General features: G+C 49.6%; 1 protein-coding gene across 1 annotated transcript in view; it reads right to left on the reverse strand.

Moving 5' to 3' along the window:
• The window catches only part of ATP10A (ATPase phospholipid transporting 10A (putative)), a 1,364,682-nt gene that overhangs the window by 2,046 nt on the left and 1,346,987 nt on the right, over positions 1–15,649 (reverse strand). Inside the window, exon 20 of the mRNA XM_069636588.1 lies at positions 3,053–3,240. Within this exon, the coding sequence (XP_069492689.1) occupies positions 3,053–3,240 (188 nt within the window). The remainder of the gene's footprint in view (positions 1–3,052; positions 3,241–15,649) is intronic.

Genomic DNA, 15,649 nt, shown 5'->3' on the forward strand with positions numbered 1-15,649 from the left:
GCGTGTGCAAGAGCTAAAGAACAGAGATTTTAAACAATGCATTTCTTTAACTTCTGCAGAAATGTAATTAATATGTGGGATGGGGAATGAAATCTACTAAAATATGGATGTATACAATGGCATGGGGACAATGCAATAGTGGCTAACACTTGAATTGCAATCAACAAGAAAATGTGATAAAAAAAAGATCAATATCAGGGAAGCAGCAGTATTGAATCAACTGTGACATGGCAGAGATAGGAAAACAATACACTAATCTTTCATACATTATCAAATGAAGAAACCGAGGGATATGCATTTAGGAGAACGTGAATCGCAGCTTTTGATGGTCGTCCTATCATAATCATATATTATAAAAGGAGAGAAGAAAATTAGTATTGCAAAAAGGACAAACAAAATGTAGGTAAGCCCAATTGCTTCAGAAAAATATAACCTGTGGATGCAATTGTGAACTGGTAAGACTGTTAGTCTTATCAATGAAATTTAAGAGAATGCCAGAGACACACTTCTAAGTTGTAAGGGGTCTACAACTTACAACTCTCCAGATGTTTTTGGAGTAGGACTTCCATGTACTCTCAGCATTGACTATGCTGAATATGGCTGATGGGAGTAGTAGTCTAAAGCATCCGGAGAGCCAATGGTTGCAGACTACTGTGGTTCTGAAAGCTAACAAGGGACGGAATTTGAGAGGGAAAACAGGCAACGAAGTGTCCACACGACTAAACAGGATGTGAAACCCTTTAAATGAAATAAATCGTGAAATAAATCGATACTCTCGTAACTGTGGTTTGTAGAAGAGACATTTTTTAGTGGAAACTTCTTTTATATTCTAAAATTAGTTAACTTGTTAGGGAAAACACACTTTCCAAGAGGCAGCACAGAATTCTGTGTTTATTTGTGCTTACATTAATGGCAAAGGGTGTGCAGAAAGAGGAAAATAATGTAAATGGACAATCAACTCATGGCAAACCAAAGTCTGTCTCTAGCAACTGCAATACATGTTATAGAGGTTGAGGCAAGGGTTAAAGATTTGCATATTAAGGTTCATGTTTTAAAAAGTACATATTTGCCTGTGTGAGAAAACTGTAAGGGAGGTGGGGGGATACAATAGGAAAATAGGGGTATTCTGCAGTAACTCAACCTTTCCCTCCCCTCCACCCCCAGCCCCAATGTATGCAGGGTCATTAAGGGAATTTGAAAAATAAAAAAAGAAGCCTGTACTCATAAGAATGCAGTCTGGGAATAGGATGGTCGAGACACATGCCTTCATCTAATACATCACAATGAAAAGGAATGTGTTTTAGGAGGGGAAGTGCCATTAGATTGCAGGTTTTCATTTTTTATCTTCCAACTACAATACCTAGTGTGCCAAAGGCCAACCTATAGGACGAATGGAGGCTGTGTCTGGAGAATGAAGGAATTTGTGTCTAGGAGATTGGCGGTCTCCAATTTAGAGCTAGAGCTTTGGAGATTACAGGTGAATGACATAGGCTGTGTCTAGAGAATGAAGGAATTTGTGTCTAGGAGATTGGCGGTCTCCAATTTAGAGCTAGAGCTTTGGAGATTACAGGTGAATGATAGAAATAATTCTGAATGAACATGGACTGTGAATGATTTGAGATGTGTAGCACCTTGCCAACACTGCATCAGCCACCTACAATGTTCCATAACTGATCTGACTCCTCAGAACAGCCTGGCTAAATCCATGATGTCGCGTGTTGGCTGCTGATGACATCTATGAAGGACCATGATCCAGCTATGGCATGACAGAGGCGTAATGCATGTTCAGTGTGATGAGGAAACTACACAAGGATGATGCATTCAAGGACTGTGTTTAGGAGGTTGTTCTTGGAGACTGCCTTGTACAGAAAGAGCAGTTTTACTTATAGGTAAACTATGAAGGGTTAAGAAAGAGCCGGACACAGTGAACCAAATGCACATGAACTTTTATTACTGGATTATCATCAAATGCTGCGCTACGAGCGTTGATAATCCAGAAATAAAAGTTCAGTTTGCTGCTCCTCCATTATGGCTTCATTGGGTATCACCAGTGAGGAGTAGCTGAGGTCCTCCTAACAGTGAGCTTGGGTCATGCATACAAGCAGCAGGCTAAATAGAGGACATCGCTGAGTAGAGGGAATGCACAACTATCAGAGATTATCAGCGAATGAGTTAAAATTGGAGAGTCTGTTTTCTATGACCCTTCTTGTGTGCTAAAAATGATCAGAACACAATAACGAGAGAGGAGAAGTAAATCTAGAAAAAGAGACGAAAAGCCAGAGCCACACTAAGAAACTAAGTGAGGAGAAACCTTACAAATAAGTGTCAGGCACACTTTCGAAAAAGACAATGTTGGTGACTAAGAACGAGACACAGGCGAACCAACAAAGTCACGAATACAAACGTGAACCAGCCATGGTCTCGAATCAGATATAAGGCGTTTCATGGGTGGTACTTGCATAATTTGGGTGGTCAAGTCGGCATACCCTCGAGCACGGATATCGGAAACACAATGCTCTATGTTTGCAGCTTTTTCAAGTCGTGAACCGAAAGGAACAAACGTCTTTGGAATTTCAGAAAATAGCAGATCATGAATGGTGTTCTTAATGCAGTCTTCCGTTCAAGACATTTCCCAAAGTCCATTGCCATACAAAGCTGCAATACTTTTATTAAGAGACGATCCTTATGCCTCTTTTTGGTGCATCTTTTCTCTGCATGTTCAAATGAAACCATGCTTTCTTGGAAGGGAGCAAACTCATGTAAATAGACCAATCATCAAAAAATGGCTAAGGAATTCACATATTGTATGGGGGAGGAAGGCCAAGATATACATAAACAAGGGATCCTCTGACTGTGTTAGCAGTGCATCCAATCACATCTCAAACTGAAATGAAACAACATTTATTTACCACCTTGCAGTAATGTAGCATCACTTAACTACTTGGTTCTAGCAAGCACTGTGTAAGAATACTATTCTCTTACCATATTACTACTTAAAACCTCAATACAATACAATTAGTGGCGATCAAATAAAAATGCATGCTGAAAATACCTTGGCAATAAAGCAGCAACAGGCGACACAATGCAAATGAAGTAGAACTTGGGTTCCCTCATCATCCTCTGCATCGTCCAGTAGGGATTGGAAGGCGGATTACAGGTTGGGCATGAAGAATTGTAAATGAGAGCCACGGAAAAATACAGAAGGATGCTGAATGCAATAGCAGAAACGTTGATCCAGGTCTGAAAAGCAAGACAAGAACAGGACATTTAGGTTTACGAAACAGTTCAGAAACTGTTTCCTCACCAGGTCAGTCTATTCTGGTTTTTTAACTTGTGCGTGTGTGTGTTGGGGATGTAAGGGAAGAGCGAGGGGAATGGTTGAATGCTTATGGCACAGCCAGATTTCAAACGTCAGTATCATCTAAAAATCAAGTGCCATACCAGAGTTCCATGTGTTAATATCCCCGCAAAAATATCGCGATACAAAAATGTATCGTGTCCGACCATAAAACATATGTACAATCTCATGATGATAACAGAGGACCCTATACCAGTGCCTCTTCATTGGGAAGCAGTAAATATGCAGAGTGCAAACCATGACTTCATACAGAATCGTCTGCATGCAAACTGATATGCGTAAGTCTATACCCGAATCTTATTTCAAGGACAAATTGCAAAACGAAATACTTAATACCATTGTGTGAACTATGTGCAGTTGTAAATATTATCCCTTCACTTATCACCGCATTCTTATTGACCACCATATTCCCCAGTCCTTTGTTTTGAGAATCAATGAAACACTTAAAATGGGAGAGTCTGTAAAACCTCTGGATTAAGGACAGCGCACGCAGCAGTGCAGCGCCTACCGTCTTCATCAGCAGTGTGTCTACCACAGAGAGGTCCTGATTTTGTGCGCGGCCCACACTATGAAAATTCATCGTGGCTGCATTACGCATTATTTAAGAGAACACACCATGCATAAAAACCTAGTCTTCAGTTCCTGCTAGCAGGAAGAGGCCTGTGGCTTTTTCACAAGGAATCAGTGATCGGATCACTTAACAAGGTCCACAAAACGATGCTTTAATAAAAATATACATTTCCAGTGGATGCCTTTTTAAACGTTAGAGAGGCAAGTAGAATAAACTAAGATTATTTTCATTTCCCTTAAGAATATTAAAATGTGCAAAGTTACTTTATTTTTATATTGTATCATTCATTCGTGTACAATAATTCGCACCCACTTCACTTTCTGTAACAGCAAATGGATTACAATGAACGAGAACGATGTTCGTACTGTGAAACCATGCCCATGATTTCCAACAAATCAGTATGATTGAATTATTTCACAGGTCAAAAAAGCCATGGGGCAAACTGAGTGTGCCTGCACTAAGGCAGATGAATGCTGTATGGACTGCTGCTTGGGTAGGTGTATATAGGCTTCCCCGCTGCCTATAGACATAAATATTGGAGAAAGATGAACACCTCAGTACAGGCGCATGTTTCAATTAACATTGATTTTATTATATTTATTTGTTTATACTTAACATGACTTTTTCTTTAGTCTCACTCCATTTTTTCCCCACTATCTCTTTATGTTGATGACTACTACTTATGTTGAATTTCTTGTGGAAAACACTTCCGATTGACTGTATTTATCATTTACGAATAAATACAGATTGGGAGGATCCTTTATCCATCTAAGCACCAACCATCTGTAACTCTCTCCCTCTCCACATCCACCACATTGACAACCACCTTGCGTGGCAGGGTTTCTTCCCAAACTTTTCAAACGTGTCTCTTCAAAGGGGAAAGTAAAATCAACAACTCCAGGTTCATCAAACACATGCAGCACAGAAGGATAGTGGTTCTTATATGTATTTCTTTGCCATTGATAAGGAAGAAGTTACTTACCTGTAACTATTGTTCTCCACTATGTTATGTTAGGTGTATTTATTAAGCGCACGTTCGCCAAAGGCGGCATGACTCTGAGGGGGAGAGAGGTCAGCATACACGACAACCATAATCATAGAACAAATACGTTTTTAATGCCTTTCTGAAGGCAAGGTGGTTTTCGGGGGTGCAGCAACAGAGAAAGCCCACCCACCACAGCGCGAGCCCTGAAACACAGGGACAAGTAGGCCAGCGGTTGCCGAACACAAAGACCGTGTCGGGAGGTAGTGCGTAAACTTAGCGCACAAATATTCAGCTCTTTGGGCCAGCAGAGCGCTATGAACCAGACAAAGTTTTAAAGACAATGCGCTGGGCAACTGGGAGCCAGTGCAAGGACAGCAGCACCGGAGATATGTGGGCACCATATGGAGAAGTTATAAGTTGCTCATCGTAGTGACTAACATGCTCTTAGTGCTTAGTCTCCTTTCCTCCATACTGCATGGGCGACCCTTCCAGGGGACGGGAGACAGAACCCTTTTCACCTGAAAAAACATTCTTCCCCTTTAAATTTAGAGGCGCGCAGGAGTGCGGCCCTGGGAGCATGCGCTGCCCTGACTCCACCCTCCAGCACCACACCTCAGTACCCATAGACGCGTCGACAATAGATTTAACATTGCCTAATAACAGCAGTTTTATTAGGGGGGGGTTGGTGGGACGTATGGAGGACTGTGGACTAAGAGTATGTTAGTCACTACGGTGAGTAACTTATAATTACTCTCACATCCCATCCCCTTTCCTCTACACTGCATGGGCGATTACAACTGAGTGTAGCCCCAGGGAGGAGAGGAGACCCTCCTTAAGCAAACAGGTTTCTAAGAACCGCCTGTCCGAAAGCCGCGTCCGCTCTAGAAGCGGCATCCAAACAGTAGTGCTTGCAGAAAGCCGAAGGGGTGGCCCATGTGGCCGCCATGCTTATGACTTGCAAGGGAACCTGCCGCTGGAAAGCGATGGCTGTTGCATTGGCTCTGACCGCATGGGCATGCACGTTGGCCAGCAGTGGCTTGTGCTGTCCCTCGTAGGCTTCTTTGATGGCCGAGACCATCCAATGGGCTATGGAGGCCTGATACCCCGGTTTTGATCCTCCAAAGGTGACAAAAAGAGCGTCCAACTTGCGGAAGCCCTTGGTCCTGTCCAGGTAATTTCCGGGCACGCCTGACATCATGGCAGTGCAGAACTCTCTGTGCCTCGTCTTTGGGCTCAGTAAAAAACGTGGGCAACACAATTTCTTCGTTCAGATGGAATGCTGACAGCACCTTAGGTAAGAATGCTGGCTACGTCCGTAGCACCACCTTGTGCTTGTTAAACAGTGTATGGCTCAGAGGCAACCAATGCCTGGATTTTGATGATTGTGTGAGCCGAGGCCCACTAACAAGGCTGTCTTAATGGTGACCAGTCTGATGTCTGCGGATGCTACAGGTTCGAATGGTTTGTGCGCCAGGGCCCCCAAGACTATGTTGAGGTCCCACACGGGGTGCAGCCTCTTGATGGGCGGATAGAGCCTGGCGAGAATGGTCAAATGTCTCTTGACAATTGGGTGGAAGAGGAAAAACTCTCCTCATCCGAGTTTCTGTATGCCCCGATGTCTGCGAGGTAAGTGCGGAAGGTGTCCACATGCACGCCTGAGTGGGCGAGGTGCGCCGAGAAGGAGAGCACGTCGTCCAGATTACATGCCAGTGGGTTGATTTCTTTGGAAGCTGCTCAGTGGCAGAACCTGGTCCATTTACTCTTATACTAGGCCCTGATAGTCGTGCTACTTGTGCCCTGTATGATCTCCAGATTAGCCTGGGAGAGGCTGAGGTGCCTTAGCGTCACCTGCTCAGGAACCACGCTGTGAGGGCTAGCTTCTGTGGCGCGGGGTGAATGACCCTGCCCCCCTGCTGCACCAGAAGATGTGCTGGGCCCGTCAGAAGGTGAATTGGTGGCATCTCTGAGATACTGAGCAGCTCCGAGAACCATGGCCTGGCTGGCCACCATGGAGCCATTGGAATGATGTTGAGCTGGCAAGACTCCTTGATCTTGCAAATCACTCTCTGAATCAGCTGAGTGGGCGGGAAGGCGTAAGCTGTCATGCTGTTCCACTGAACCCAAAATGCGTCGCCCATGTAGCCAGTGCGCTGTCCCTGCCAGGCGGGGAACTGAGGGCACTTCTTGTTGTGCCAGGTGGCAAAAAGATCCACTTGGGGACAACCCCATCTGCTGAAGATCTCCTGAATAACAAGATTGTTTAACTGCCACTCGTAGTTGTCTGCTCCCAACCTGCTGAGCCTGTCTGCCTCCAGGTTGGATTCTCCTAGAAGGTAGACTGCCGTGAGGTAGATGTTGTTTTCCAGGGCCCACTCCCACATGCTGATTGCCTGTCTGCACAGTGGAGGGGATCTAGTGCCTCCCGGCTTGTTGACATAGTACATGCGGGTCGAGTTGTCTGTCTGGATGAGGACAACTTTGCCCCTGATAAGTGGTAGGAATGCTCCGAGCGCTAGCCAGATGGCATTCAGCTCCAACCAATTTAAGTGGTACTCCTGCTTGCGTCAGGTCCAGGTGCCGTGGACCGAGAGAACGTCCAGAGTGGCTCCCCATCCCTCAAGAGAGGAGTCCGTGGTGATGGTGACCTGCGGGGTCGGAGGCCGGAAGGGCTTGCCCGTCCGTAGGTTGCAGTCCATGGACAACCATGTGAGGTCCTGGTGGAGCGATGGAGGAACGTTTATCATCTCGGATTGAGAGCCCTGCTCCTGGTTCCATGATGCTGCGAAGTGCAGCTGTATCCTCCTCATTCTGAGTCTCGTGTGGGGGACGTCTAATAGGACTGCTGCCAAGAGACCCAGGAGATGCTGGGACCACCAGGCCCAAGGTCACCTCTCTGCCGAGGAAGTGAGTAATGGCCCTCTTGATGGCTGTAATCTTGATCTCCGAAGGAAACACCCTTTCGGAGCACGTGTCCCAGATGAGGCACAAGAATGTCAGAGTCTGCATGGGTTGCAGCTGTGACTTCTTGAGATTGAGCAAAATGCCCAGATCGTGCAGTGTATTCATAAGAGCCTGGGAAGTGTGGTGAACTGCTTCCGGCGAAGTAGCCCTGACTAGTCAGTTGTCGTGGTATGGGTAGATGTGGAGAAAAGGAAGGACCTTGTACTGGAAAAGGTAGCCCATGATTCCGAACCGTAGGAAATAGCGATGGGGCTGCCATATTGGGACATGTAGATATGCGTCCTTCAGATCCAGGGAGCACATCCAGTCTCCCTTACACAATGTCTCTGCTATAAAAGCTGGCATAACCATTTTGAATTTTTGTAGAGGTAAGGAGAGGTTGTGGGTGGAAAGGTCCAGCACAACTCTCAGGCCCGCCTGGTTCTTTTTCTGGATTGCGAAAATCCTGGAGTAGAAGCCCAAGCCTTGCTGGGAGGCTGGGACTTCCTCCATGGCCTGGCTCTCTACAATCGATCGGATCACAGCCAGAAGAGTTGCTGTTCCAACTTGAGGGCTTGGAGGGGAGGAGGGAGGAGAGGCTGTGATGGGTAGGCGGTACCCCATGGATACTACGGAGAGGATCCTGGGGTCCGCGAAATCCCGGCACCAGAAATATGCATGGAGAGCAAGCCTGCCCCCCCCCCACTGGAGACACGAGAACCCAGAGGGGTGTGTCATGCCTTCTTTCCCTCAGAGGCTGTTGTGGCGGAGGGGGACTGGAAAAAGATATTACCCCCGACCCCCTTTTTGTTGCTTGTGCCGATGCGGAGTCGGCGAGCGGTCCGGCTGCCTGTACCTTTGTTCTTGGAAGTTGTGGAACCCTCCGTATGTACGACGATTGTCGGAGCGCTGCTGTGACTGGGTGTACGATTTGGGCGTGGTCTTTGTCAGGATGGATAAAGACTTGCCCATTTGTGAGCTGTTTTTTTCTTTTTGTCCAGCTCCTCGTCCGTGGTGGAGTGGAAGAGGTCACTTCCCTCGGACGGCAGGTCTTATATGCGTTCCTGGACATCTGGGTTAAATTTAGTTGCACAGGGCCAGGCTTTTCTTCTCATGTCTGTGGCAATGCAGACGGTCTGGCCAGAGGTGTCAATGTGGGCCACGGTGGACTCCATGATGTTCTGCGCCACCAGCTTGGCCTCAGCCAGTCCCGCCTTGAAACGTGATTGCCTCTGCGTAGGAAGCTCTGGGAGGAAATCAGCAATTTCCCGCCACAACCTCTGGTTTGCGGCTGCCAGTATGGCATTAGAGTCGGTCTGACGAAGATGCAACGATGCGTTGGAATAGAGTTTCTTCCCATACGCCTCCAAGATCTTCTCCTCCTTGCCTAGCAATGCCACAGAGGAGGAGGCTGAGGATTTGAGTATAGTGATGCTGCAGCGATCACCGAGGAATGTGGCTGAGGATGGGCCAATAGCAAGAGTGTATTCCCCCTCCATCTGCCTGTACTTGGCATCCAGGCGTCGATTGACCGGCTGGACAGAGTGGGGCTTAAGCCAATCCTTCTTGGCCAGGGCGACACCATATCGGTCTGCAGTGGCATTCCCATTTTGGCAGAGGGGCGTCGCGTGAGGACTTCTGCGAGGACCCCGTCTGCTGGTTGCTCGACCTCGGGTTGAGGAAGGCCCAGGTACTCAGCCAGCTCTGCAAGACGGACATAGAAGGCTATGACTGAAGATGGCGTGTTGGGGTCCTCCTCATCGTCCGTGTCCGCCTGGGGGTCAGGAGGATGCTGCAACGGTGGAGGAGTGGCAGGAGCCGGAGGCTGTGGAGGAGGCTGGTATGGAACCGCCTGAGGAACCGGTTGGGGGGCCGGAGCCGGTGGCAAAGGCTGCGTCAGGGCTGGAGGTGCCAGTGGACAAGCCTGAGGTGCTGGAAGCATTGGAGGAAGCACCTCCCTGATGGCATCCCTGAAGATCATCCCCATCCGAGGGGACTTCATGAGTCCGAGGAACCTCTCAAAGAGCCTGTCCTCACAGTAGCGGATGGCTGCTGGAGGTGCTGCACACCCTGCTCATATGGACGTAGTGTTGGATGGGTGCTGATGGCTGGCACAGCGGCCATCTTGTCAAGCTGCCTTCCACGTGCCTGCATCGTATTGCTCAGCTTGCTGGGCACAGCCTCCTTCAAGACTCTTGAGTGTGGATCATGAGGCCTACCCTGCTCCTCAGGCCGAGGCCTGGTAGAGCTGCGTTTAGGCCACTCCCTCAGCAATATTGCTGGTACTAGGGCATGGCCCATCGGGCATATTCCCAGTACAAGGGTATAGCCCCTCGGGTGAAGACCCGGTACAAGAACCTTCCAGTCCCTCAACACTGTCACCGGGAGGATCCGAGAATCCCTCGACCCGTAGGCCGGCAGCCGGCGTGGCCTCGGTGCAAGTGCTGGTAGTAGAACCTGGGCGGTCACTCCGCGCGCAGGCAAGTCCTTGGGAAGGATTCTCCCTTGCGGGGTGTCATGGAGAACAGAGGCGCTACCTTGGGCGTGGAACGATGTTTGACGAAGTCCTTCAGGTCCTTTGGAGGCGATTTCTGGAAGAGCTCCCTCCACCTGGCTAGCCTGTTCTTCACAGACCTCGATGACAGGGCGTTGCACGCTGTACAAGCTTGCCAACCGTGGTCTGGGCCAAGACAATGTAAGCAGAGGGTGTGGGGGTCTGAAGTTGGGAAGAGCCCATCGCAAGATGGACACCTGCTGAACCCTACGGAAGTCAACATGCACCAGGGAGGAGCGTGACGCCTGAGGACCGAGTATACTAATGATAAAAAGACAAAAAAGACAGAAGTATCCACAAGCAAAATTACATGCCCGAAGCCAATGCGCGCTGGTGAATTCGGCCCATTCCTGTCAACGTGGAAAAGGGGACTGAGGTGTGGCGCCGGAGGGCAGAGTCAGGGCAGCGCATGCTCCCAGAGCTGCACCTCTGCATGCCTCTAAATCTAAAGGGGAAGAAGGTTTTTTCTGGTGAAAAAGGTTCTGTCTCCAGTCTCTTTGAAGGGACGCCCATGCAGTATAGAGGAAAGGGGGACGGGACGTAAGAGTAGCAGTGGCGACCCGAGCAGCCATATTCAGTAGCCGTTGAAGCCGATGAATGAGTCCCTTTGGTTGAGACAAATAAAAGGGACTTAGAATAGTCTAGACGACCAAGCACAAGGGCAGCCACAACAGGAGGATGAAGATGGACAGGAATTAATTGAAAGACCTTCCTAAGAATTTGTAGATGAAAATGCCCTGCTTTGCAAACAGCTGCAACCTGGGACTCCCTGGAAAGAGTGGCCAAAATTATTACCCCCAGATTACTTACCTTACCAGCCGGGAAGAAGGTAGCCAGAAAGAAGACACCCAAAGTGAAGGATCGGGAGGGGATCCTACCACCAACACCTTAGTCTTGTCCCCATTCAACTTCAGCCAGCTGTGGATCATCCATTCTCCCACGGCTATCAGACATCTCCTCAGGCACGACGATATCTCAACCTGATCGAGACCTAATCTAACATCTGATGCCGAAGGAGCGGATGAGACACAAAAGAGGCCAGATCTAAACATTGAAGAGAATGGGGGACAGGGCGGAGCCTTGAGGGACACCACAAAGAAGTGAAAAGATAGAAGAAAGAAACGGGGGAGAGTGAGAGAATCTGAGTTCTATCAGCCAGAAAAGAGGCAAACCAGGAGTGAACCTGGCCGTAAATTCCAACTTCGGTCAGGCGGTCGAGCAGGATGGGGTGATCAACGGTATCGAATGCTGATGACAAACCTAATAGAATCAGGGCACCCACCACTCCTGCATCAACCAACCTGGCCATATCGTCAAGAACTGAGACCAGGACACACTTGGTCCCCCAGACTGGGAAGGATCAAAAAGCCCAGTAGACTCCATACGACCTACTATGGGTCTGGCTTGGATTCACATGCTCATGAATATTCCCTGTCATCAGGGTAGGAATCCTCTGTAAAAGAAAAAACAGTTTAACTTTCACTTACAAACTGTATTTCTCCTTTACACCAATCACTGTCCTCTGGGTCATACTGGCGCCCTCCAATGATGGTCCTTTCCCTAAGCCCCTCCTGTGGCAGCCATCTTCAGATTTGGTAAGCACGCAAAGTGGCAGTATGACCAGAAGAGCCGCAGAGGGGACGGCGGGAGGGTTCACATGTGAATGCATGCCAGACCCATGCTGGAGAACAATAGTTACAGGTAAGTAACTTGTTCCTTCTCCAGCATGGGGTCTGGCATGGATTCACATGCTCATGAATAACGAATACATAGCAGTACAACATTACACAACCACGAGAGGTGGCAAGGCTCAACAGAAGCAATTCACTTTAAACTCTTTAATGGACACACCTCAAGCAAACAGGTTGCATAGCACTGCTTGGTCGACTCTGGACTCCTCCCTGGAATCCTTGTCAATGCAGTAGAACTTTCTGAAGGTGTGTGTGAGCAATGTCCAGCAAGTGCAAGGCGCTTTCAGCCAGTGACAAAGGTTTCGGGAAAAACAACATCAAAGGGTCCTTGAGGTGGAATTCTGATGGAACGTTTGGCATGAAAGAGGGGTGATTCCACAGCACCACCCTCGATCAGTGGAAAGTCAGGTCTGGTTGCTTGCAAGATAGGGCCTGGATCTCACCCACACTCCTAGCAGAGGTGATAACCACAAAGAAAGCAGTTTTCCATGAGAGGAACTTGAGAGGGGCCTAATTCATAGGCTCGAAGGGGGCCCCCATGAGCCTCATCAGAACCACATTGACTTCCCACGCCGGGCCAGGAGCCTTCACCAGCGGGAAAGAGCAAAAAAGTCCCTTGAGGAACTCCTTGACAAGTCAGTGAGACCACAGTGAAGATCTTCTTGGAGACCTGGTGTAGTGGGAGATAGCCGCAAGATGCACCTTAATAGACGCGTATGCCAGGCCGGCCTTGGCCAAGGAGAACAAGTATGGAAGAATTTACGGGGTCGTGACCCTCAGCGGGGTGATCTTCTGTGACCGGCACCACATAGCGAAACGATTCCACTTGTGACTGTGGCACTTCAAAGTCGACGATGCCCTGACCTTGGCGAGGACCTCTCTGCAGTCCGCAAGGAAATAGTTTCCACCAAACTCTAGGGCTGCAGGAACCAAGCTCCCAGGTTCAGTGATCCTGGGACATGATGCAGGATTGCGCCCCCTTCTCTTTGGTGAGAAGACCCGGAACAACCGGCAGTGCGACTGCGGGCGATGCCGACAGACTGCCCGGGATTCAAACCTGTGTTGCTATGCATTGTATTGCTTCAAAGACAAACAGCGTTGCTCCTGAGGGATCCTCACAGCCTTAGAGTTTGTCGCCATCGCAAACAGATCTATCTGAAGCCTGCCCCACTCGGCAAACAGGCGGTCCACCTGATCCAGACGAAGCTCCCACTCAAGGCAGGAGTGCAGTTCCCTGCTGAGGGAGTCTGCAATGGTGTTCTTGACTCCCGCCAGGTGAAGAGGGACATCCCCTGTACCGATGGCCCATCGCCACCAATCCTGCGCCTCCTTGAAGAGCGCCAGGGATCGAGTTCCCCCTTGTTTCCTGATGTAAAACATGGTGGTGGTGTTGCCCATGAAGATCCTTACCACCTTGCCTTTTAGGGAGGGGAGGAATGACTTGAGGGCCCAGAACACTGCCCATAGCTCCAGGATGTTGATAGGAAGATCCTTCTCTTGTGGTGACCGTCTCCTGGTATGGGGGGTTCTGGAATCCTGTGCCTTGGGCGATGTTGGAGCGAACGCCCCACCATACTATAATCCACAGTAACTTGCCATTTAGCGGAAGCTTCCGGACACCTGTATCCAGCGGGAGTCCAGGAATTCCAGGAGGGGCCGCATCTGCAACCTGCAGAGCCGGACAAGGTAGATGCAGGACGACAATACCGAGCAACTGCTTGATGGCTTGCACCACAGCCATCCTCGTCAACGACAGCCGCTGTACCTTCCTCAGAATGGCTGCTATCCTCTCCTCCAAGGGAAGACACCAGGAAAGACAACGTATTGAGCCTGGCGCCTGGAACAGCACGTTCTGCAATGGTGTCAAGCAGGACTTTGGATAGTTGATGGAGAATCCCAGTTTCGTTAGTAGCCGGACGGTCGTGCCCGTGTGCCCCTGTGGCGGAAATTCATGGCCTTCATCCAGCCTTGGCGACGAAGGCAGACACTGTTGCCCATCTGCCAGAACCTCGTGTTGGTGACGTCCAACGCCACTGTGATGGCATGATCAGACACTACCTCCCCTTCCTGGAAGAGAGCAATTGCATCCATTTTATCTTTGGGGAGGAACTCCAAAATCAGACCCAGCTTGTGCACAGCTCCCCGTCGTATGCAGAGACTCGCCGTCCGCTGTGACGATATCCTCATCATCGCCGTTGTGGCTGTATCCGTCCCTGTACCAGTGTCTGGGTCTGCTGCGGGAGAGGGGGCCCGATGCAGATGTGGAGGCTGAAATGGGGGCATCTGATGACGCGTCCTCTTCTTCACTGGCAGCTGATTGGGGGCCTGGGGAACCACTGGAACCAGGCCCGGTGGCATCCTCTTCTGGATCTCCGACACCAAGGTGTGAAAGGTCGACAGAATATCCAGAGACACATCCCTCGCCTGAGCTGGTGGGATAGGAAAACTAGGCCCTTTGCAGTCGTCATCCTCGTGGACAATGTGTAAGGACTCCAGATCCTCCTCGTCCATGGACGAGACCTCCAAGGCTTGGGCCACGGCCTGGGAGGGCTGTTTCGGGGGCCCCCCACACCACCCGAGGGACTGGAACCGGGCCCTGAGCCGGTTCTCCCTTTTCCTGCGTGCCAGCAGACTGCCAAAGTCACTGCGGCGGTTTTGTGCCTCGGGGCAGGGAAACCTTCTGTGCTCCGGGTACAACCGTCACAGGGTCAGCCCACTTAGCCGCTGTGAGAGCAGCCGCCACCAACTCTGTCATCGATGAAGTCTTATCCTGTGCCCATTGGGCAATTCAGACATCTCATCGGTCCGCGGCTTCTCTGGCTTCTCCTGCAGTTTAGCCGGTTTGGATGATTTACTTTTCGATGAGGAGCTTGATTGCCGGGTGGCAATGGAGGAGGAGGGTGATGTCAATCATGCCCTGTCCACCTTGGGACCCGCTTCAGCGGCTAACCCGGTGGACTCGGACTTGCGGTTTTTGGCCTTGTCTTGAGCCACCACAGATGAGGCGCCCTTAAAGGACTTAGAAGACCGCTCCTCGGACCGGCTGGTCCTAGGTGAGGCATGACCATGCTCCGAGCACAGGGCAGAGGCTGTGGCGTTCAGACACGCTGCCAATCTACTGGGTCTATCCCTTGTCTTCTTGGAGAATGAACCCGAGGCATATCTCACACTCCACTTCCTTGTGGTCTGTATGCAGGCAGTAGGGGCATTGCAGGTGCTCGTCTTCAACAAACACATTCCATAGCCTGCACTTGGTGCAGGGCTTGAAGAGGGATCTTACCTCCTCCTCCATCATGGTGTGAGGGCATGAAGTAGGTCCAGCGGTCTTCTGGAATCTTCCGACGATCTTCGCCCTGAAATTCACCGACAACTGATCCCCGCTGTCGGCAGATGGAGAAGAGAGCACACTGGCTCTTTCGAAACAAAATTAGAACCTTTATCTGTTGAAAACACTAAAAAAACGTAGAAATAGCTTGCAGAGCAAACCCGAGAACTCCCAACACTGAAATAAAAATCTGAAGATGGCTTCCATAAGAGGGGCTTAGGGAGA

This window comes from Ambystoma mexicanum, chromosome 7p, assembly GCF_040938575.1.
Source record: "Ambystoma mexicanum isolate Mex_15411 chromosome 7p, UKY_AmexF1_1, whole genome shotgun sequence".
NCBI lineage: Eukaryota > Metazoa > Chordata > Amphibia > Caudata > Ambystomatidae > Ambystoma > Ambystoma mexicanum.